At 37.4% G+C, this 19,967-nt stretch overlaps 2 protein-coding genes across 4 annotated transcripts in view; one reads left to right on the plus strand and one right to left on the minus strand.

Annotated features, from left to right (window-relative positions):
* itfg1 (integrin alpha FG-GAP repeat containing 1) overlaps positions 1-2,574 on the minus strand; it is a 138,546-nt gene extending 135,972 nt beyond the window's left edge. The window contains exons 1-4 of the mRNA XM_084109122.1: positions 2,351-2,574; positions 1,951-2,035; positions 796-929; positions 573-630 (exon numbers count right to left, since the gene is read on the minus strand). Of these exons, the coding sequence (XP_083965248.1) occupies positions 573-630; positions 796-929; positions 1,951-2,035; positions 2,351-2,549 (476 nt within the window). The 5' untranslated portion in view covers positions 2,550-2,574. The remainder of the gene's footprint in view (positions 1-572; positions 631-795; positions 930-1,950; positions 2,036-2,350) is intronic.
* A 35-nt stretch (positions 2,575-2,609) lies between these two features.
* The window catches only part of phkb (phosphorylase kinase, beta), a 74,325-nt gene continuing 56,967 nt past the window's right edge, over positions 2,610-19,967 (plus strand). Inside the window, exons 1-5 of one of the 3 annotated variants that reach the window (XM_084109121.1) lie at positions 2,631-2,730; positions 5,682-5,778; positions 6,926-7,012; positions 10,554-10,692; positions 13,810-13,909. In XM_084109121.1, coding sequence (XP_083965247.1) covers positions 5,724-5,778; positions 6,926-7,012; positions 10,554-10,692; positions 13,810-13,909 — 381 coding nt within the window. In that variant the 5' untranslated portion in view covers positions 2,631-2,730; positions 5,682-5,723. Of the gene's footprint in view, positions 2,731-5,681; positions 5,779-6,925; positions 7,013-10,553; positions 10,693-13,809; positions 13,910-19,967 lie in introns of all 3 variants that reach the window. The other 2 variants (XM_084109120.1, XM_084109119.1) reach the window with 2 other exon arrangements.

Raw genomic sequence — 19,967 nt, forward strand, 5'->3', positions numbered from 1 at the left:
TCTTTGGTCTTGGCCATGTTAGTAGTTGGATTCTTACTGATTGTATGGGGTGGACAGGTGTCTTTATGCAGCTAACGACCTCAAACAGGTGCATCAAATTTAGGATAATAAATGGAGTGGAGGTGGACATTTTAAAGACAGACTAACAGGTCTTTGAGGGTCAGAATTCTAGCTGATAGACAGGTGTTCAAATACTTATTTGCAGCTGTATCATACAAATAAATAGTTAAAAAAATCATATATTGTGATTTCTGGATTTTTTTTTTTTTTTTGATTATGTCTCTCACAGTGGACATGCACCTACGATGACAATTTCAGACCCCTCCATGATTTCCAAGTGGGAGAACTTGCAAAATAGCAGGGTGTTCAAATACTTATTTTCCTCACTGTAATTGTGTACTGTACCTGCTATATATCTAAAATAATTGGTTGAATCAAACTGAATAAAAATCACAATTGAATCAAATCATGACTTTGTGAATGGAATCATGAACTTTGTGTCAATGGCCAGCCCTAATTCCCAAACTATTCATATAAAACAATTTGATAAATCTATATTTATAATCACTTACTCCATGACAAGGGGCTGATCATTAAAGGTCCTGTTAATCTCTACCCTTTCATTCTTGTCTGTAAGAGAACAGAAAACATTTACAAAAACAGTGCAAATCGCTGCTGTAGTATAGTTCTATGACCATCAGTTTAGACAAAAATATTTAATAAATAATAAATAAATGCTTTGTGAAAGCACTTTCACAAAACATTTTTTCTCTATATATTCTTTTCAGATTTTACCCAAAGTTTGGTTATTTCCCCAGAAGATGAAGACAGTTGTCAGTAGAGGGTCCTTTAGGTGGCCTGTGAGAAGCACATCCATCTGAGAGTCTCCATCGTAATCACCCGGGACCACGCTAGTTATGCTGAAGTCACTGAAAGAGCCAGAGAAACACATGAACACTGCAATATCAACACACCACACACCTAGTATGATACAGTGAGAATATGGATCTCACACTTGAGGAGGGAAAAAAAAAACATACATTTTATTCACCACAAATATGCAATTTGGTGCAGATGTTGGTATTCATATGGCCAAAAAGTAAGATTAAATTCTGATAGCTTGTTGTAATGTGATTTGATTTTTACGTGCATAGAATTACTATATAAATATCAATTGTCACTATGTTTATACTTTGGAAATTGATATTTAAATGGTTAGTTTTATGATCAAAGCTCAGGAGTTTTAAGCAGCAAAATATATAATGCAATGCAATACAATAATGATTGAGAAATTTACAAGCATTCCTCAAACGCATGTTGTATCATATTTGATGCATACATTATTAACATTATTTTTCTAAAAATTACATATGGATAATCAAGTAAACAGTCATAATAATTTGTTAACAAACAAGTATTCATTACTTCAATGAGCTAATTGTATCTGCATTAAATTGCTATTTAAAAAAATAAATAAATACATTTTTAGCTAACTGTGATTTGAACATTTTATTACATTTCTGAAATACATAACTTAGACAGTTACCTCTGACAACAGAACACTCTAAATTGTAATATGGACTCATGCATTTTCTGTAAAGCTTTCTGAAAAGATGTGTATTATGAAAAGCGCTATACAAATAAACGTGAATTGAATTGACTTAAACGTAAGCAGCTTTAGCCAAGTAAATATTCTCTTGCAATATTAATAACAATATAAAAGTTATTCTTTAATTTGCTAAAATGAATCAGTAAATATTTCACAGCAAAAAGACATCTGTACCACGAGCTAAAGCTGGACATTGGAACTATAAGTCAGAGGGAAGAAGGCATGTAGAAGATTGGAAGATTTAGCAACGTTTTGATCATGTTTAGAGGCCTTAAACATGTATGCATCAATGTAATAGAGTAGGCTTTATAGGGCTAGTGTGTGTCAGTATATATTCTCACCTAGAGATAGCCTCTTTAGTCAGGTTGACTTTAGGTTTGTAATAAGGAGGTTTAAGATCAGCCAAGAAAATCAACAGTTCAGATCCTGAAAGAAATAAAAATTCCATAAAACAACACATTATCAGGATATTTATCACCAATAACACACATAATTAAAAACACATTAAAGTAGGGCACAACGTACTACTCTACTTTAGTGCAGTACCCAGCCACACCCCCTGTCATTAGCAACAATATATAACACTGGTGAGTTATACACAAACACCCGCTGACATATTATCAAAGCTCACACATTATATACAATAAGCGTCACCTTACATAAAACATACAAGTTAAACTTCGGGTAGGGTGATTTTAAGACCTTATTCATCTTAACGTCAGCTAGCAGAACTGTACGTACTCTTCCTGATGATGAAAATGTCAGTCTGTTTATCAGAGTTGAAGTCACCGAAAGCCGCTACTGTACCATAATTCTCCAAGGCAAATAAATCCCTAGTAACGTCCTGCAATGCAAACGTGACATATTGTCCGACAAAACTTAATAATAACGTCCAAAAACAAGCCCATGACAGCAACATTTTGCTGTTAGCTTCGTTCATCACAAACTGGAACACGGCACGTCGTTCTACGGCAGCCAGCGGGATGCATATAGGTTTTGCGACAGTGTCGGTGCATTAACGGCAGTGTGAATGTGGTGTTTTTATTTTGCTGTCATCATGGCAAGCTTAGCGGATGTCGGCTGGAAGCTGCTGGAGTTCAAAGCCAGATCTAAGCGATCAGGTTTGGCTTTTTGAGATGCATGGCACTGGGCACGATTAAACAGTGCACATTTGTACTCTCGCTGCATTTTGCATCCATTGTCCGTGTTGCAGACGTTCATTAACATGATTTGTCGTGTCTGTGTGGCAGAGAGCAATGCCTAAAGGTCAGGCGAGAAGTGTACGCTGATCAAGGACTATATTTAGAGCCTAACTGCACTCTGGGCTTCATGCTTTGAATTTTTAAGGAGCAACGTTAGTACTTTAAAAGACTTGAGTCCCGGAATGTCTAAGGTTTTGAAAAGGCTTTTTAACCCTCTTAATTCAGTGCTTGTTAGCAGCATCTGCTTCAGACTGACATTAAAACTCAAGTAGCCCTTGACAGTTTTCTGGATCCACTTGTGGTTATGTAAGATAGATAAATAAGTAAAATTACACATATCTGTAGTTTCATTCTGCTATTTTTCTTTGTTTCTTGAAGGGATGTCACACAGAAAAACAGAAAATTGCTAATGTTATTCTAAACCTGTATGTAAAAGATCCAATAAATGTAACCAGTGACTGTCATTCTATCTAATTTCAACTTTTGTGTTCCACAAATTCATACAGGTTTGGAATAACTTGGGTGAGTAAAGAATACAATATTTTGCGTGAACTATTCCTTTAAAGGTCCCATATTGTACACCTTTCTGAAGTTGTATTTTAGGTTTTGATGTTCTTAAGAATATATATTTGCGGTATAAGTACCAAAAAGCATCTCAATATATTTTTACAGCTCCTTTCTCAGGAGCTCTGCCAAGAACAGGTTGATTTTGGCCTGTCTACTTAATATTCATGAGCCTCTCTTCTGATTTGCCTGTTGTTGTCTGTCTGAGTGACGCACAGCCAGGCCAACCACAAGTGACTAGGGTCATGTATGCTGTAGCCTGCTGTGGCTTGGTGATGCTCTCAAGTAAGGTAATTAAAACACCTGTAATGATAGTGATAAATTATTTGTTATTAAAGCATAAACATTCACAAACCACTGTTAATTTAACATGAAAGCAAGCTACTTGCATGGTTTGGCATGACAGAAATAGGGCAAAGTGCGCTTCCTTAATAATTAAAAAGCTTTTATCTCAGTTCATCGCGATCTCACAAAGTTCCGTTATTATCATTGAAGCTGACTGCACAATAAATCTTTCATAATGTCAGCACTTCGTTTGTTATAATCAGAGGATTTGCCAGCATGCAGAATTCAGCACTGAACAAAAACTCAGTTTTGAGCGGTGAGTTGATTCTCTTAAAGCTACACTGTGTAGGATTTTCTCCCATCTAGCGGTGAAATTGTTTATGACTACCAACTGAATATTACTTTCTAGCCCCTCCCATTCCGAGGGCGTTTTAACTCCTACGGTGGCCGTATTAATTCAAATCTGCCGGCAGTCGCGAGTAATCTCCCCCTCGCATTCGTCACGGTGCCACTGAGTGTCAAAACGCGAAAGGCGATGCTTGAATTTCCAGGTATGTCCCTCTTTGGCTAATGTATTTTCAAGATGGAGGCGCAACATGGCTGCCGCCATTCGAGCGACTCGCTCGTATGTATTCTAGATGGCAGATTCTACGCTTACGAGAATACTTGATTAGTTGGTAGAAGTAATTACACATTAATGAGCACATATAATTTTGAAAGAACAAAGTGTTTTTTGCTAAGAACTTTAAAAAATGACACAGTGTAGCTTTAAATGCATCTCATTGACCATTGCGTTCAAGAAATCAACACATATTTCTGTGATTGGCTACATTGCTCAACGCTGCAAACATGTTATACATAGAAACTCGTTCTGGCCTGTAAATCGTTTTTATTTAGTTTTAGTTATTCTTGTTGGTTTTGTGCAACATATGAATAACAATTTATTTGTTTTTAGATGTTTTATTTTTAGATATTACTATTTTGCCGGAGTCCCGCAAAACGTTTTATTCTCCTGCAACCCGCACACACACGAGTACGTTACGCCCACACTCGGCTATCAAATCTAGTCCCGCGCTGCACTCTTGCGTTGGGTCCCATGGGAGTGCAGGTCTCTACGTCCATCAACTGAACAGCATTTTCTCGACATGTTTCCGTGTTGTTGTTGCTCAGCAGCGATGTTGTCTGGGGGTTGGGCAAAAGGATGGAGGGCCGGTGGGCAGTGCTCGGGGTGGGACTGAAGGCGGTGACTGAGTGGTTCTGACATCACATTTTTACGGAAGTCACAACGGCTCGTGAAAAGGCACAGCTACTTACTTTATTCAGGCTGTGTGCATTTGTCTGTGGATTGACACTGTTTTGAAACTTATATGGTAGTTACATAGCCCCTAGACCTCTGTTATCATGAAAAAAGCCAGGAAATTTCATTTTTGACAATATGGGACCTTTAAAATAGTCATGTCAATTTTAGTTGTACAGCTTTACAGAAATTCATGGTGTTAATGATTATAATACCTTAATATCGTCATGCCTTACAGTCGCATTGAGCATATTAGAGTTGGGCGAAAATACAGTTTTGCAGCGATTTAAACAATTAAACGACAGTTAAGATTTGTCATATAGTAGGCCTGTATATCGCTTTACATATACTGTATGCGGGTGAAGTATAGTGTATATCCAATGTTAGCTGTGCAATAATATACTTTACATTTTGTGGTGATATAAACAATCAATCAGTTGGATACAGATCACAAATTATTTTATATTTTCAAATTATTATATTATTTTAGAAGTTGGCTTGGGATTGTAGTCTGTATAGTGTCATCGACATTTCCGCACATTTTAATTGTCATCTCATCCTCTCACATCAGTCATACCAAATCATCTCACATTCAGTTGTGTATAATGAGATTTGTTGCATGTCCATTCAATAACCATGCCTGAAGATTGGAAAATTTCTCTGTGTGATTCCATGTAATTTGTCTTTTCTCTCTCTAACCATATGAATTATACTAATGTTGTAGTTTAACTAATAGAGGACTGGCGTAGAATTCACCTAATGAAAAATGGCCAACACTGCCAAAGAGGTTCTGAATGTCCATCGCAAACTCCGGAAGTTTGGTAAGTTTGGGTGAAGGGCTTGATCCATGGAAAAGCTGCGTTGCAGTTGATATAGTTTGAAGTATCTGGATATTAATAACTGTCTAATTTTGCCATGAAACAAAATGAAAGCCAGTACATTCCCATAACAGTATTGGTTCAGAAATTAAACTCGTTGTTGCCTAATTGAAAATTGGTGCTTAATTTATTTTTATTTTTTATTGCAGCAAATAATAATTCTAGTGTTTCATCTCTAATGTTTCTAAAATTTTGTGATTAATCAAATCAGTAATGAAGTCCAGTTCCTATCTCGTTCTGTCAATGTCTGATCAAATCTGTCAACAGAGGATTCGTAAGCTTCTTGAGGCAAGTTACTTTTATATCAGTGTGGTGAAACTAAAATGAGGAGTATCTTTCATTTGCCCGTTTGGATGTGCACTGCTTAGCCAGAGTTATCTTAAAAAGAGATGGCTTTGTCCCTGCTACTTAAAAGCTGATGGGAATTATGCTAATTTGCTAGGAAATGTGAATTTTCAGTACCTGAGGTATTGACCCTGGGTCGATTCTATTAAAATGTAAATTGCTCCAAAGTTAAATGTGTCTGAAATAGTGCTCAAGTGGATGGGGTTCCCCTGAATTTCACTCCTCACAGAAACCCCCCCCCCCCTGAATTTACTGGTGTTGGGTTCCATTATTCACAGAGTTTGTGCCAGTGCCTTCAATTTTGCAATCAAGCTGTGTGTGTTTGCAGTGACGTTCAATTTGATATATGCAACTGGTGAACAATAGCTTTAGTCTTTTGCATTTTGCTTTGATTGTTTTCCTGGCATGCTTTGCTGCCTTTGCACCCCGGTAAATCTGCATTTCGCTGCTCTTAGCATTGTAAATGGAACAAAAAACCATTTAGGTTACAGAGACCAATTGAAGCACATTTTGATTTTGGTGAGTCAGCTCAACCTCAGCATACTAAATAGCCATAAGTGAGCCTGTAGCGGGTCAGTAATCTATACAGTAGAATCATCAAGAAGCCATGCTGACTGTGTATGCTCATCACTTCCATCCAGGGATTCTTGAATTGCATCTAGAGATTAGATAAGCACCACAATATTTCAGATCTGTTCAGATTCAAGGGTTGTTGTAACATCAATGTCTGCTTTTTTGTGATCAGGCTCCATCTATGAACCCCTTAAGCTATCCATACTGCACCGGGATGATGAGCCCCTTTGGGAGAAACTTGACCGCTTCTATAGTGCAGGTGAGAATTTATGTAATTTGTTTTTCATATAGGCTTAAGAATTGAATTGATTTTATGGTATGGAGGGCTCAGGATTGTAGGCGAACATCTCTTGAGCATTCTATTATGGTTTTAATGATGCATTTAACCTCATTATATTGTGTCATGGCTTCATCTAGCTGCACCACCTTTCTTTTTATTTTAATTAAAAGTACGCATTTATAATGCAACTCATGTAAGGTGTCAAGTTGTGTACAAATTGCAAAGTTACTCCTGATTTTCCCTAATATATTTGATCTGTGTATTAAGTACACCGATGTTTACTCCTATTTAAAAAATAATTTAATTATGGAAAGATGTTCCCTAATTTAATTGGAGGATTCAAAAAGTCTCCAAACCATTTAATAATAATACCCAGCAAATGACTTGAGTATAAGCACTAAAAGATTAATTTGGAGTTGGTATAGTTTCTCATTGCTGTGCAGTTTGCTCTTAATCAATACTCATCTCTTTTCCTACCCACCCTCTATCTCTTTCTAACCTAATCTTGCTTTCCATTTTAGTTTTCACCATGACAATAAATAAATACTGCTTTGCAAGATGAATGGCATATGTCATATTAAAATAGTTTTATTAATAGATTTTTTTATAGTTTCTTAAGAAAAATGAGTCTTGCTTTTTGAGGTCATTTAGATTAGTTAGAGTGTATGTCTTATTTGCAGGGTTTCTGTGTGTCTTAAAAGGGTTTTAAAAAGGCTTGATTCACTCTTACATGAATTAAGGCCTTAATAGGAGCAGACAATCTTAAATTAAAAAAGTTATAGCATTATGTTGCATGCATTGCAAAAAAAACCCCAACTAATCTACCTCAGTATTTTTGTCCTGTTTTCCAATACAAATATCTAAACATCTTTGATACGTTTACTTGAGAAGCAAATGTAAGTCTTGAAAAGTTGAACAAAATTAAGTGAGTTTGTGCTTAAACAAGTTCAAATATCTGTCAGCTTCACAGACTTCATATTTTGTGTCATTTTGTATCTCCAGTAAATGTGTCTTGATTTAAGAATCTTTAGGCAGTTGCACTGGAAAACAAGACACAAATACTGATGAAGAACATCAGAAAATACAGTAGGTAGTCAAGCTACTTTTTTGGTGTAAAATGAATTAAAAAGTAATGGATATCTTTTAGAAGTTGTATTTTCAAATTCCAAAGTGTTGCTAATACATCTCTTTGTGTTTCTCCCTAGATATTTACATTTAGAGAACAAATTTTTTCTTTACTTGGTCTTAAAAAAGTATTTACCTTCATAAAACCTGCAGAATCCCTGTATTTGTCGAACACTGAATTATCTCCAATTTGTTTTTTGCTGGTTTGTTGATGATATCATAATGATATATACATATATGCATGCCAAATATTGCCAGCAGCCACAAGTAGTTTTGCTTTCTCGGCATATCATAGTTTGGGGAACTCTGACCTTCTAACTCCTATAGAGAAAAAGGAATTCAAAGTAGGACCTAAACATCACAGATTGACCTTATGGTTCAATGCACACACACAAATATTGTGGGATATTGTATACTATTGTGGTATATTTGAACATTTCAAGAACACCTTATGTCTTTTGTCTAGCACACCTGATTCAACTCCTCAGCTCATTAGTCGAGTGCTCGATCATCTTGTTTCATCCACTTCAAAAACGATGGAAAAGCCTTGTTTCTTGAACACTGCATGTACGAATTCTATATTTTCAATCTCTTTCCTCCATCCAGACATTCAGCCTGTTCCTAAAGCTCATTTAAAATCCCCAGACAGACAACACTGAGATGAGAGCACTGCAGGGTGAGGGAGGGAGGAAGTGCGAGAGAACAAAGAGTAAAGAGTGACAGAGAGGATGCTTCTCATTTCAATGATCCTTTTGAGTCATGGTTGAAGCAGACAAACGTACAGCGTTTGCGCTGGGTAATCCCGTTTTGAAAGTGAATCCCCATGTCATTGCCTATAAGACGAATCCTACAATGATAAACGTGGTAACTTTCATAATTCAGATAGTAATAGTTTTGGCAGACTCTACCTCAGAGCTGAAATGCATCTCAGCTTACAATGATTGCTGTGTGTACTGTATATAAATGCAGCACATTATACGCAACATGCATGGTATGTTATTCTGAACGTTTCTCAGAAGGATATTGCCATTTTTATCTCTGGTCTTTCTCGCTCTCTTTCTGGGTTTTCCTATTTATGTGGTAATGACATAATGCTTCAGTGCTTCTCATTTCCTCTTCTTCTTCTCTCTAGCCTGTTTGTTGTGAATGCAGTTCTGCTATCTTTCCTCTGCCTCCACAAGATTAAGGCTGGAGAAAACAAGCTTTAACTTTTAATGGGCAAAAGAGTATTTCCCTCTCTTTCTTTCTTTGTCTTCTCCCTCTGTCTCTCTCTGTCTGTGTGGTTCAGTCTCCACCCATTTTCTCCGTCTTCTTCCACTCTCTCTGATGGACCCCCTCCCTTGCTTCTTAGTGTATAAAAATGGCTGCCTTGTGGATATAGACTGATTGTATGTGCAGTGTTAGGGGTTGATTTAGAGATGCATTATGCTAATAGATGACAAGAGAGAGATCATGCAGTCTTCCAAGAATTTGCATCAAGAGTGCTATGATGCGTTCCATCCCTCACGTCAAAGATGCGTGTGAATAATACGTCATTTGCCTTTTTCCCTTTCTCAAAAGAAGTCACTCAATGCACAGGTGATGCCTTCACGTGCCACAGCAACTGTGAAATGACTGCAAATGAGATTTTCTTGATTAGTAATATAAGGTTTTACAGGAGCAAATGGCCAGTAATAGCAGGTTTCTCTGGATTAATTGATCTCTGACCCTTTCCTCCCTGAAACATTATGAAAGACTCTAGCCGCAGTCTTCCTTTTAGTCCTGCCGGCATCACTTACAGTACAAGACCTAATCAGATAAAAACGTATTTATCGCCTTGTCTGGAATGCCGGATTCTTCCGATGCGAGTCAGAGCAATCCTGGCTGCAGTCTCTCTGAAGAGTATATTAATATTCTGACTAATTCCCCCCAGTGTCTCCTTATCCCCCAGCCCTGATGGCACTGTCTCTTTGAATTGACCCAAACTCTACATAACAAATGATGGCTCGGAATGAATGTCCCCTTCATTTGTGCTGCCGTAATGTGCTGATGAAAAATGAAGTGCCCTATTCAGCCTGATTATACATTAGTAAAGAGAAATCACAGTGGAGGAAGCGAGAGAGAGCTAGTTTAACAGTTGGGCACAGTGATGGACAAAGCTGTGTTGCCATTTTTGTACTGTTTTTTTCTTCATAATATTATTGTTGAGTAATATGCGACAATAATTAATTATACATGCAGTGGTATTTTATGTCAGAAAACAGGAATAAAAGTTGGTGTTCATTAAAGATGCGTAAACAGGCCTGGAAGGTACAGTAGGTGTTTGTGAAGACACCTGCTGTTGCGGTGAGCTGTTGATAGTAACACCATGAGACTATATCTGTTTTTCTCTCTGTCCTTCTCTCATTTCTTCTAGTGAAGAGCACCATTCTGAATTATCAGAGCCCTACCACTGGTCTGTTTCCTGTGAAGACCTGTTCCACCTGTAAGGATGCTAAAGTCAGAGACTCCCTCTACTGCGCTGCCAGTGTCTGGGCACTGGCGTTGGCATACAGGTTAGATATTGATTGGCACTTTATGTGGAATTACCTTTTGGTAAAATCTGTGATCACATTGATCTGCATTGATCTTAAATTATGTTTCAGTTGGTAAATGTAAATGAATGTGTTGAAGAGACTGGCTCTTTTCTAGTGCTCCCATTTACCACCTTTGAATCAAAGACCACGAATCCATTATTAATGTGCTGGCTGTTGTTCAGAGTGCTATTATATGAAATATATATACAGTCATGTCAAAAAGAAAGTACGCCCTTTTGAATTCTATTGTTTTACATATCAGGACATAAAAAATCATCTTGTCCACAAGTGTGACATAATGTAGTGCATGATACATGTAGTGCTATACATGATATAGAGATTATTAAAGGGATAGTTCACCCAAAAAATGAAAATTCTGTCATCATTTACTCATCCTCAAGTTGTTATACAATGAAAGTCAACTGTTTGGTTACAAACATCCTTCAAAATATCTTATTTTATGTTCCACATAACAAAAAAATATGCTGGTATGCAGTGGCGTGTATACCATCTGTGGTGTCTAAGCAGACAAAGATGAGTTTAACAGCCAGGGACAAAAGGCTGAACAAGCTGTTACAAAATCTTAAAGAATATCTATTAGTGAGCTATTTTAGTGAGCAAGACAATCTGTATTGTAATATGTGTTTTGTTTTTTCCAAACTGGTTTGTTGACTCACTCTTGGTGTGAACAGACCTTATGGCTATGATTTGGCCTGAATAAGCAGTATTGTGGTAGAAATTGGCGGAATAGGCCTCTCTGAATGAAATGGTGAAAATTAATCTCATTATCATAAGGGAATATTTGTGGTCAGTAAGGGTTTTTTATTAAAGAAATTCATACTTTTATTCAGCATTGAACATTGAGTTTTTACTTTCTTTCTTTTTGGGCGTAAAAAAGCCTTGGTGAGTATAAGAGACTTCTTTCAAAAACATCTTTTAAAGGGTGGTGTGAGTATATACTCCTCACATTTGACAAACTAATGGCAGCTTTAATCACACTGAGTTAAGTATGTGTACCCACTGATCAGGTGCAAGTTGATCCACCTGCATTTGTTCCAGTGCTCATATTAATGGACTACTGCTTCTACACAGCAGTTTTCAAAGCTCTGTTGAGACAGAATTAGATTGAACTTAATGTCCAGGGATGTACTGGATAGCTTAAAGGTTATAGGTTCAAACTCTGCAAGGGGAAATTCACAAACTGTCACCTTTATGCCCTTGAACAAGATATTAGAGCTAAACCTCAGGTTCCTCTTGGGGGATTGTCTAAAGTCACTTTGAATCCAAGACACTCTGACCAAACACCCACCCTGCTCGTTCTTTAACTGGGACATTTTTGTTTGTTTGTTTGTTTGTTTCTAGCTTGTCCAGTGATTTGGATTTGTGTTCTGAATCATTTTCCTTCCAAAAAATGAACTTTCTCCCAAGTGGGCAGTATTTCCTTGTGTTTTGTCTTCCCTTCTTTCATTTAAATTTATGAGAAAGATCTGTCATCATTTATTCAGTCTCATGTCGTTCCCAACCTCTATTACTTTTTTCTGTTGAACACAAAATACAATATTTTGAAGAAAGCATATTGTGACAAGGACAAAGAAACTTCATAAAAACACAATAAAATTAGTTTGTTTTTTTTTATGTGGGAGGTTTTGGTGCATGACCTTTTCTAGACCATGTCTGATTTTGCTTTGTATTGTTTTCCCTACGTAATAATTTAACCAACACTGGCTGGAACATTTGGTTATTGTTTTCTAGGCTTATTTTCCTAATTTGGGCATTTACTCTATCTCTAATGGTTGTTCATTAATAGTGATAATTAACAGTTGAATTGAAAATGCCTTTTTAAATTCCAACTCAATCCCTGAATTGATTTGAGTTAGCAAACATGCAAAATTGCATTTCTATGCAAATTCAATTTCTGTGATTTTATCCAGAAAACAACGTTTAAAAAACTTGAAATATGAAATTTTTTAGACACTTTATATTTTATATGTCCACTATTTATATTTCAACTGAATTTCATTGTAATATTTCTATGGCCCTATTTACACCTGGTATTAAGAAGCATGTTTGTCAATCCCAAGTGTACGATTCGTGTAAACGAGATCGAATGTGAATGTGTTCCACATACTCTCCACCTACTGACCTAATGCATAAACATTATGGGAAGCTCGCAAGCCAAACTGGAATTAAACTTTATCGTTTGAAGCCCTAAGTTTGGTTTAGAGATGAAAACACACAATGTTCAGAGTGGAAATGATCAGAGCAGAAATGAAAGCTGCAGTTCTCTGTATGTTTTTCCGTCATCTCATTTTGCGTTCATATGTAAATTGCACAGGCTTATTTTGTCCATTAGATCCAAAGATCTGAAAAAGCCCATACATTTACCCGCCTTTAGACCCTCCCCTCGAAGAAATCTGGACAGAAGTGGACACAAAAGAGATGAATTAAAACACCAGGTGTAAACGGGTTGTGTCTCCCTTGTCTTCTTCGACCAAAAATGCATCTTAATACCAGGTGTAAACAGGGCTTAATAATCAGTAGCAAGGGAATAAGTTACAGATATTTTAAACATAGCATAACAAGCACAAACACTCCTTTCTAAAGCAGGTCACCAGCACTCTCGGGGCTCAGGTCAAGGTTACAAGATTTATAGGAGGGCACCCAAGACCGAGACTTTCCGTTGAACTCCTAAGATGAAGTGTTTCTTTTCCTTCTCACTCCTCCTGGTGAGGGTTGTTCCTCTAGAGGACGAAAACGGGGATAAAAATAGAGAGCAGGCGTATATCAGAGGCAGACGTAGTCATCAGTCTTCACCTCTGCATATTAGCATTGTCAGAGGAGTTTAATTAAGATGATTCCAATCTGACAGCAAGGCCTGAACCCATTACTTACTCTCTATTTATCTCTGTAGGAGTATATGTGGGTGGTGTGCATGTGTGCGCTCTACATGAGCGCTCTTGATATGTGTTGAAGGTTTGTCTCATTTGCATTTTTGCCTTTTATTTATTACTGTGATAGTTTGAGCACTTTGCCTTGCTGTAGTACATGGTGCTGACATTGCTTTACAGGAACTCATGCAGAATGTTTCTTGCGCAGGCGAATCGACGATGACATGGGCCGCACTCATGAACTGGAGCACTCTGCCATCAAGTGCATGCGGGGGATTATGTACTGCTACATGCGGCAGTCTGATAAGGTGGGTCTCAGCGTCACACCATAGGACAGAGCTGCATGCATGTCACTCATCAATTCTGCCTTTTTGAAAACTCAAACAGCCTGCTGAAGATCGCTTTATTCCCCCCTGGTGAGCAGTTTCATACTTTTAGACAACTTTACAGTTCCGTTGATTATTTTTGGTACTGTTCTTGTAAGGTTAGTGCCATTTACCTATGCAGCAGCCTGCAGATCAAACGTCCTTGTGAAGTTTGGCAAGATTGCATAGCCTATATTTAACACTTGTTCACATTGGTCGATTTGACTGACCTTGCCATGAATTTCCATATGTATATTTCCACTATACCACAGATTTACTTTCAAAGGAAATATACACACATCCCACGTTCTTTTTTTTCCCTCCTCCAGCTCACCACACTTGCAAGCAACACTAGGCTTTCTTTACTGTTCAGGGGTTACAGTAAATCTCAGAAAGAGCTTTGCACATGGTGTGAAGCTTTTTTATGGACTCGACTCAATGTTTCAGGGCTCAACGGTAAGGATTTTTTTCTGTTGCCCAGTCGGTCCAGGAGTTCATTTTTACTTGCAGTGCCAATATTTTAAGTGGCTCCACCATGAAATAATGGTTTTATTTAGCACTGTACTTTTATATTTGCTTGAAATAATATTTATATTAGATTAGTTCACCCAGAAATGAAAATTGTTGTTCCAGACTTTCGTTCACCTTCAAAACTCAAATTAACGTTTTTAATCAAACATGAGATATTTTATTAAAAAGATTATCTCAATTTAATGTCCACACAACCAAAAACAAATGATTAAAGCACATACATAGAGCATGTCAAATATGGTACGTGGAAGCTTAACCGTACTTTCTGTGTATGCGTCAAGCAGGTGCGTTTGATGTGCTAAATGTATGTGTGTTGAACAATGTTTATAAAAGAATAAATGAAAACTGTTCATTACATAAAGTGATCATATCTCTTCAGAAGACTTGGATTAAACTGCTCGACCACTCATGTGGATTATGTTTTTTTTGTTACTTTTTTAAGTGTCAATTTTGGTGGAATGGACTTTGAATGGAGGGACTGAAATCTCTCTCAAGTTTCATTAAAAACATCTTAATTTGTGTTTTAAAGATGAATAAAAGTCTTATGGGTTTGGAATGGCTTGAGGGTCAGTAATTGATCATAGAATTTTCGTTTTTGGATCCCTATAAGTCCTCTTTAAAAGCTGGAAATAAAATATAATCTAACCTTGTCTTGTTTTACTAATTCCGCCTGTCTATCCCTCAACTCTCACACTGGAACGTGGCAGCAATGTCTGTGACACACCTCAATAAAGAGTTTGACTACAGATGTGTGAACTCACTCCACAACGTGGATGGCATTTGGGTATTTCTCTGGGTTGCATTTGAGTGGCTGCCAGTTGGGCTTTTCTGTGGTTTTAACAGTTGGATGTTGCTGCAATCAGGGTTTTGACAACGTTCCCATGGCGAGCTGCCTAGAACGACTGTGGCCGTTTGCAGAGTTGTTGGGCTTCCTGTTTTGGTCCAGCTGGTACTGTTTTTACCACCAGCTAAAAGCAAATGTTTTTGCTTTTATGCATATGCACATTTCTAACCTTTCATAAGTACTGGGGTACAGGCCCTCCATAAAAAAATGTATCCATATTTTGATACACTTTTATGATACTGTTATGAATATGGATATAAATTGTCTTTATAAATTGCAGTTCAGAGTTCGTTCGCAAGCAGCAGTCGCTGACGATGGAAGACATTTGCTAGTATTGTTTCATACTGTATTTAAATATGACCTCATCCAGCACTAGTTTTGTTTTCTGTCTAAGAAATTATTCTGTTACGATGTGAGAAACCAGTGCAGGAGTGAACTGTTTGAATGAATCAAATTTTTTGCAAACCCATTTGACTGATTAGATCAATAGTGATTATGCCAGTTCTGATTCTAAACTGAAATATTATTAGGGATGATGATTCTCAGGTTGGTATATGGAAGTCTCCACCACCAGACATAGATTTAACAGCAATATTTTACTGTGTCTCATGCCCCAGTATAAAAGGCTCTAGTAGCGACGCCCCTGGTAATGCATATAGAAACTGGGAGAGAAGCTCCATCAAAAGGATAACACTTCACAATAAAGTACATTAACATTATAGCCATGGCAATGGGGTATACCACTATTCAAAAGTTTGGGGTCAGTAATATACAGTATACATTTTTTAAGAAATTTATACTTTCAACAGTGACGCATTACTTTATATTCGTCAAAGAATACTGAAAAAATGAAACATGTCTTTTTCACATATATTATTACATTTTTAAATGTATTAAAATAGAAAACAGTAATAGTAGTAGTATTTTATGAGACTTGGTACGTTTTTTACCACTTTTTGGTAATATAAACTTTAGAAACATTAACCTAACTTTTCAATCTGCAGATCATTGCAGTTTTTTACCGTTAATGAATTGGATGTATTTGAGTTTACCTTATTGGTGATGTGCTGATGCGCTGTTGGTTGAGAGGTTGTTTTTAGCAGTAAGAGTAGTCTCATTTCCCATGCAAAAAGAGCTCATATTAATGCTGTTTTTACAGTTGGCAATTGCTCTAAAGCAACTGTTATCTCCCGACGTAAACCTGAGCAATTATGCCTCTCTTGTGCCTTTGAAATTGTTCCATTTCATTTATTCCTGACCCCCAAGACCTGATTTGCAAGAAAGCTTTTCTGTGTCTTAATTATAATGCCTCGTTTATGCAGTTAATTACAGAGTGCAGTGCTCATTAACATCTGTCTATAGCATTCACAAAGTACATTGGGTTTTTTAATAAACTCATATAATCTGTTCCCCAGGTATATTCAACAGACGTGTTTACTGTGGCATGCTGCTGATATCACACTGTAAAAAATAAGTCACAAACAGATGAAAAGCAGCAACAAAGCATGAATGCTGGAATTGTAGTTTCTCCTTTCCAGCGTTAAACTGCTCTAGATGTCTCTCACAAAGCAGCCTGTGCTTCCAGTTTTGATGAGTTTAATAAAGGTCAATCCAAAGTCACACATAATAAATCACTTTGATAGAGTCTCTGTTTTGCCAAGTAGTGTGTCATAGAATAATAGATGTTCCTGTAGCAACTGAAGGTTACTCACTGCCCGGTTGTGCTTTCAGTTTTTATTGGTTTAATTTTACAGGCAGTGATGACTAACAGATGTTTCAAATGCCATCCCTTGTCTCACAGGTGCCTTTATCGCTCTTCTGCCTCTATCCATGTTTGCTTTCGTGGATTTGGACCCATAAACGAGGGTTTTCTGTTGGGCTGAATCTTACAGCTGTGTTTGGCCTGTTATACAGCTGTGTTACTGGTATGAAAAAGAAATCATTGTGTGTATCTGGGACAGAAGAATGCCTCTCATGACCTGACAAGAGAGGAGAAGGGAGAAATAAAAAATGGGCCACTTATTTATATCACTTAAAATATGCTGTGGGGGCCCGTGTATGATGCGGTCAGTGGGAAAGGTCGGCCCAGTTTTCTGCTGTATTGACGGGTGAAGTGTCCCTTCCATAACTGTAGGATTGTAATGTGTGAATGACGGATAGAGAACTGCTAGAGATGGCTTTATTCATGTGGTTAATCTCAAGAATCTGTGGTTTATAGAATCAAAGAATCACTGGCTTCTGTGCAATGTGTATTGACTTTTTTTTTCTTTTTTTTTATCCGTGTTAAGGACAAGGTATATATATATGCCATATATATGGGGTTTAAATATGCCATCAGTTCATTTTAAAGTAGATTATATCTGTATATACCAATTAATATATCAATATTATAGCAATCTTTGATTATTTTACACTTATCTCTGTGGAAATAATTAATGTAATAATTGTGTGGCTTATGCCTCTTTTTTGTGCACATTAAATAATCATGCTTATGCATATATATATATATATACAGTGAGGAAAATAAGTATTTGAACACCCTACTATTTTGCAAGTTCTCCCACTTGGAAATCATGGAGGGGTCTGAAATTGTCATCGTAGGTGCATGTCCACTGTGAGAGACATAATCTAAAAAAAAAAATCCAGAAATCACAATATATGTTTTTTTAACTATTTATTTGTATGATACAGCTGCAAATAAGTATTTGAACACCTGTCTATCAGCTAGAATTCTGACCCTCAAAGACCTGTTAGTCTGTCTTTAAAATGTCCACCTCCACTCCATTTATTATCCTAAATTAGATGCACCTGTTTGAGGTCGTTAGCTGCATAAAGACACCTGTCCACCCCATACAATCAGTAAGAATCCAACTACTAACATGGCCAAGACCAAAGAGCTGTCCAAAGACACTAGAGACAAAATTGTACACCTCCACAAGGCTGGAAAGGGTTACGGGGAAATTGCCAAGCAGCTTGGTGAAAAAAGGTCCACTGTTGGAGCAATCATTAGAAAATGGTAGAAGCTAAACATGACTGTCAATCTCCCTCGGACTGGGGCTCCATGCAAGATCTCACCTCGTGGGGTCTCAATGATCCTAAGAAAGGTGAGAAATCAGCCCAGAACTACACGGGAGGAGCTGGTCAATGACCTGAATAGAGCTGGGACCACCGTTTCCAAGGTTACTGTTGGTAATACACTAAGACGTCATGGTTTGAAATCATGCATGGCACGGAAGGTTCCCCTGCTTAAACCAGCACATGTCAAGGCCCGTCTTAAGTTTGCCAATGACCATTTGGATGATCCAGAGGAGTCATGGGAGAAAGTCATGTGGTCAGATGAGACCAAAATAGAACTTTTTGGTCATAATTCCACTAAACGTGTTTGGAGGAAGAAGAATGATGAGTACCATCCCAAGAACACCATCCCTACTGTGAAGCATGGGGGTGGTAGCATCATGCTTTGGGGGTGTTTTTCTGCACATGGGACAGGGCGACTGCACTGTATTAAGGAGAGGATGACCGGGGCCATGTATTGCGAGATTTTGGGGAACAACCTCCTTCCCTCAGTTAGAGCATTGAAGATGGGTTGAGGCTGGGTCTTCCAACATGACAATGACCCGAAGCACACAGCCAGGATAACCAAGGAGTGGCTCTGTAAGAAGCATATCAAGGTTCTGGCGTGGCCTAGCCAGTCTCCAGACCTAAACCCAATAGAGAATCTTTGGAGGGAGCTCAAACTCCGTGTTTCTCAGCGACAGCCCAGAAACCTGACTGATCTAGAGAAGATCTGTGTGGAGGAGTGGGCCAAAATCCCTCCTGCAGTGTGTGCAAACCTGGTGAAAAACTACAGGAAACGTTTGACCTCTGTAATTGCAAACAAAGGCTACTGTACCAAATATTAACATTGATTTTCTCAGGTGTTCAAATACTTATTTGCAGCTGTATCATACAAATAAATAGTTAAAAAATCATACATTGTGATTTCTGGATTTTTTTTTTTAGATTATGTCTCTCACAGTGGACATGCACCTACGATGACAATTTCAGACCCCTCCATGATTTCTAAGTGGGAGAACTTGCAAAATAGCAGGGTGTTCAAATACTTATTTTCCTCACTGTATATATATATATATATATATATATATATAATATATATATATAGCGACCTCATTCTTGACATCTTGGGGAAAAAACCCTGCGGCAGTCTCATCTGATGGGTAGCAGATTGGTTTTCTGTGGTGAGTCAGAGCAGAAGTCTTACCTATCGTCTGCATAATCTTCTTATTTATTTGAGTCCATGACTTGCATCTCAGTGTACTATTTATGTATCAGCTTAATCTCTTTCTGTTTGATCACCTTTAATTTCATCTGGTATGTTATGTCTTCTTGTCAAAAATAGTCTGGTATTTAATAAGCAGATGTTAGAGCAAATAAATATCAATATCGGCAGCATGTGCCATAGTGTCATGTTTGGCCAAGCGTCTTGTTTTCTTTTAACAGATTTGATGTGTTGGGTATAATTTTTTTTCTTATGTCACATCAATATTGAAATTATTTTTGTTTTGTGAAAATGGATGACGATATGGATTTATAAATGACTTTTGGCCTGGTGCATCGGATCGTCTC

This window comes from Abramis brama (genome assembly GCF_963993115.1).
Source record: "Abramis brama genome assembly, chromosome: 3".
Lineage (NCBI taxonomy): Eukaryota > Metazoa > Chordata > Actinopteri > Cypriniformes > Leuciscidae > Abramis > Abramis brama.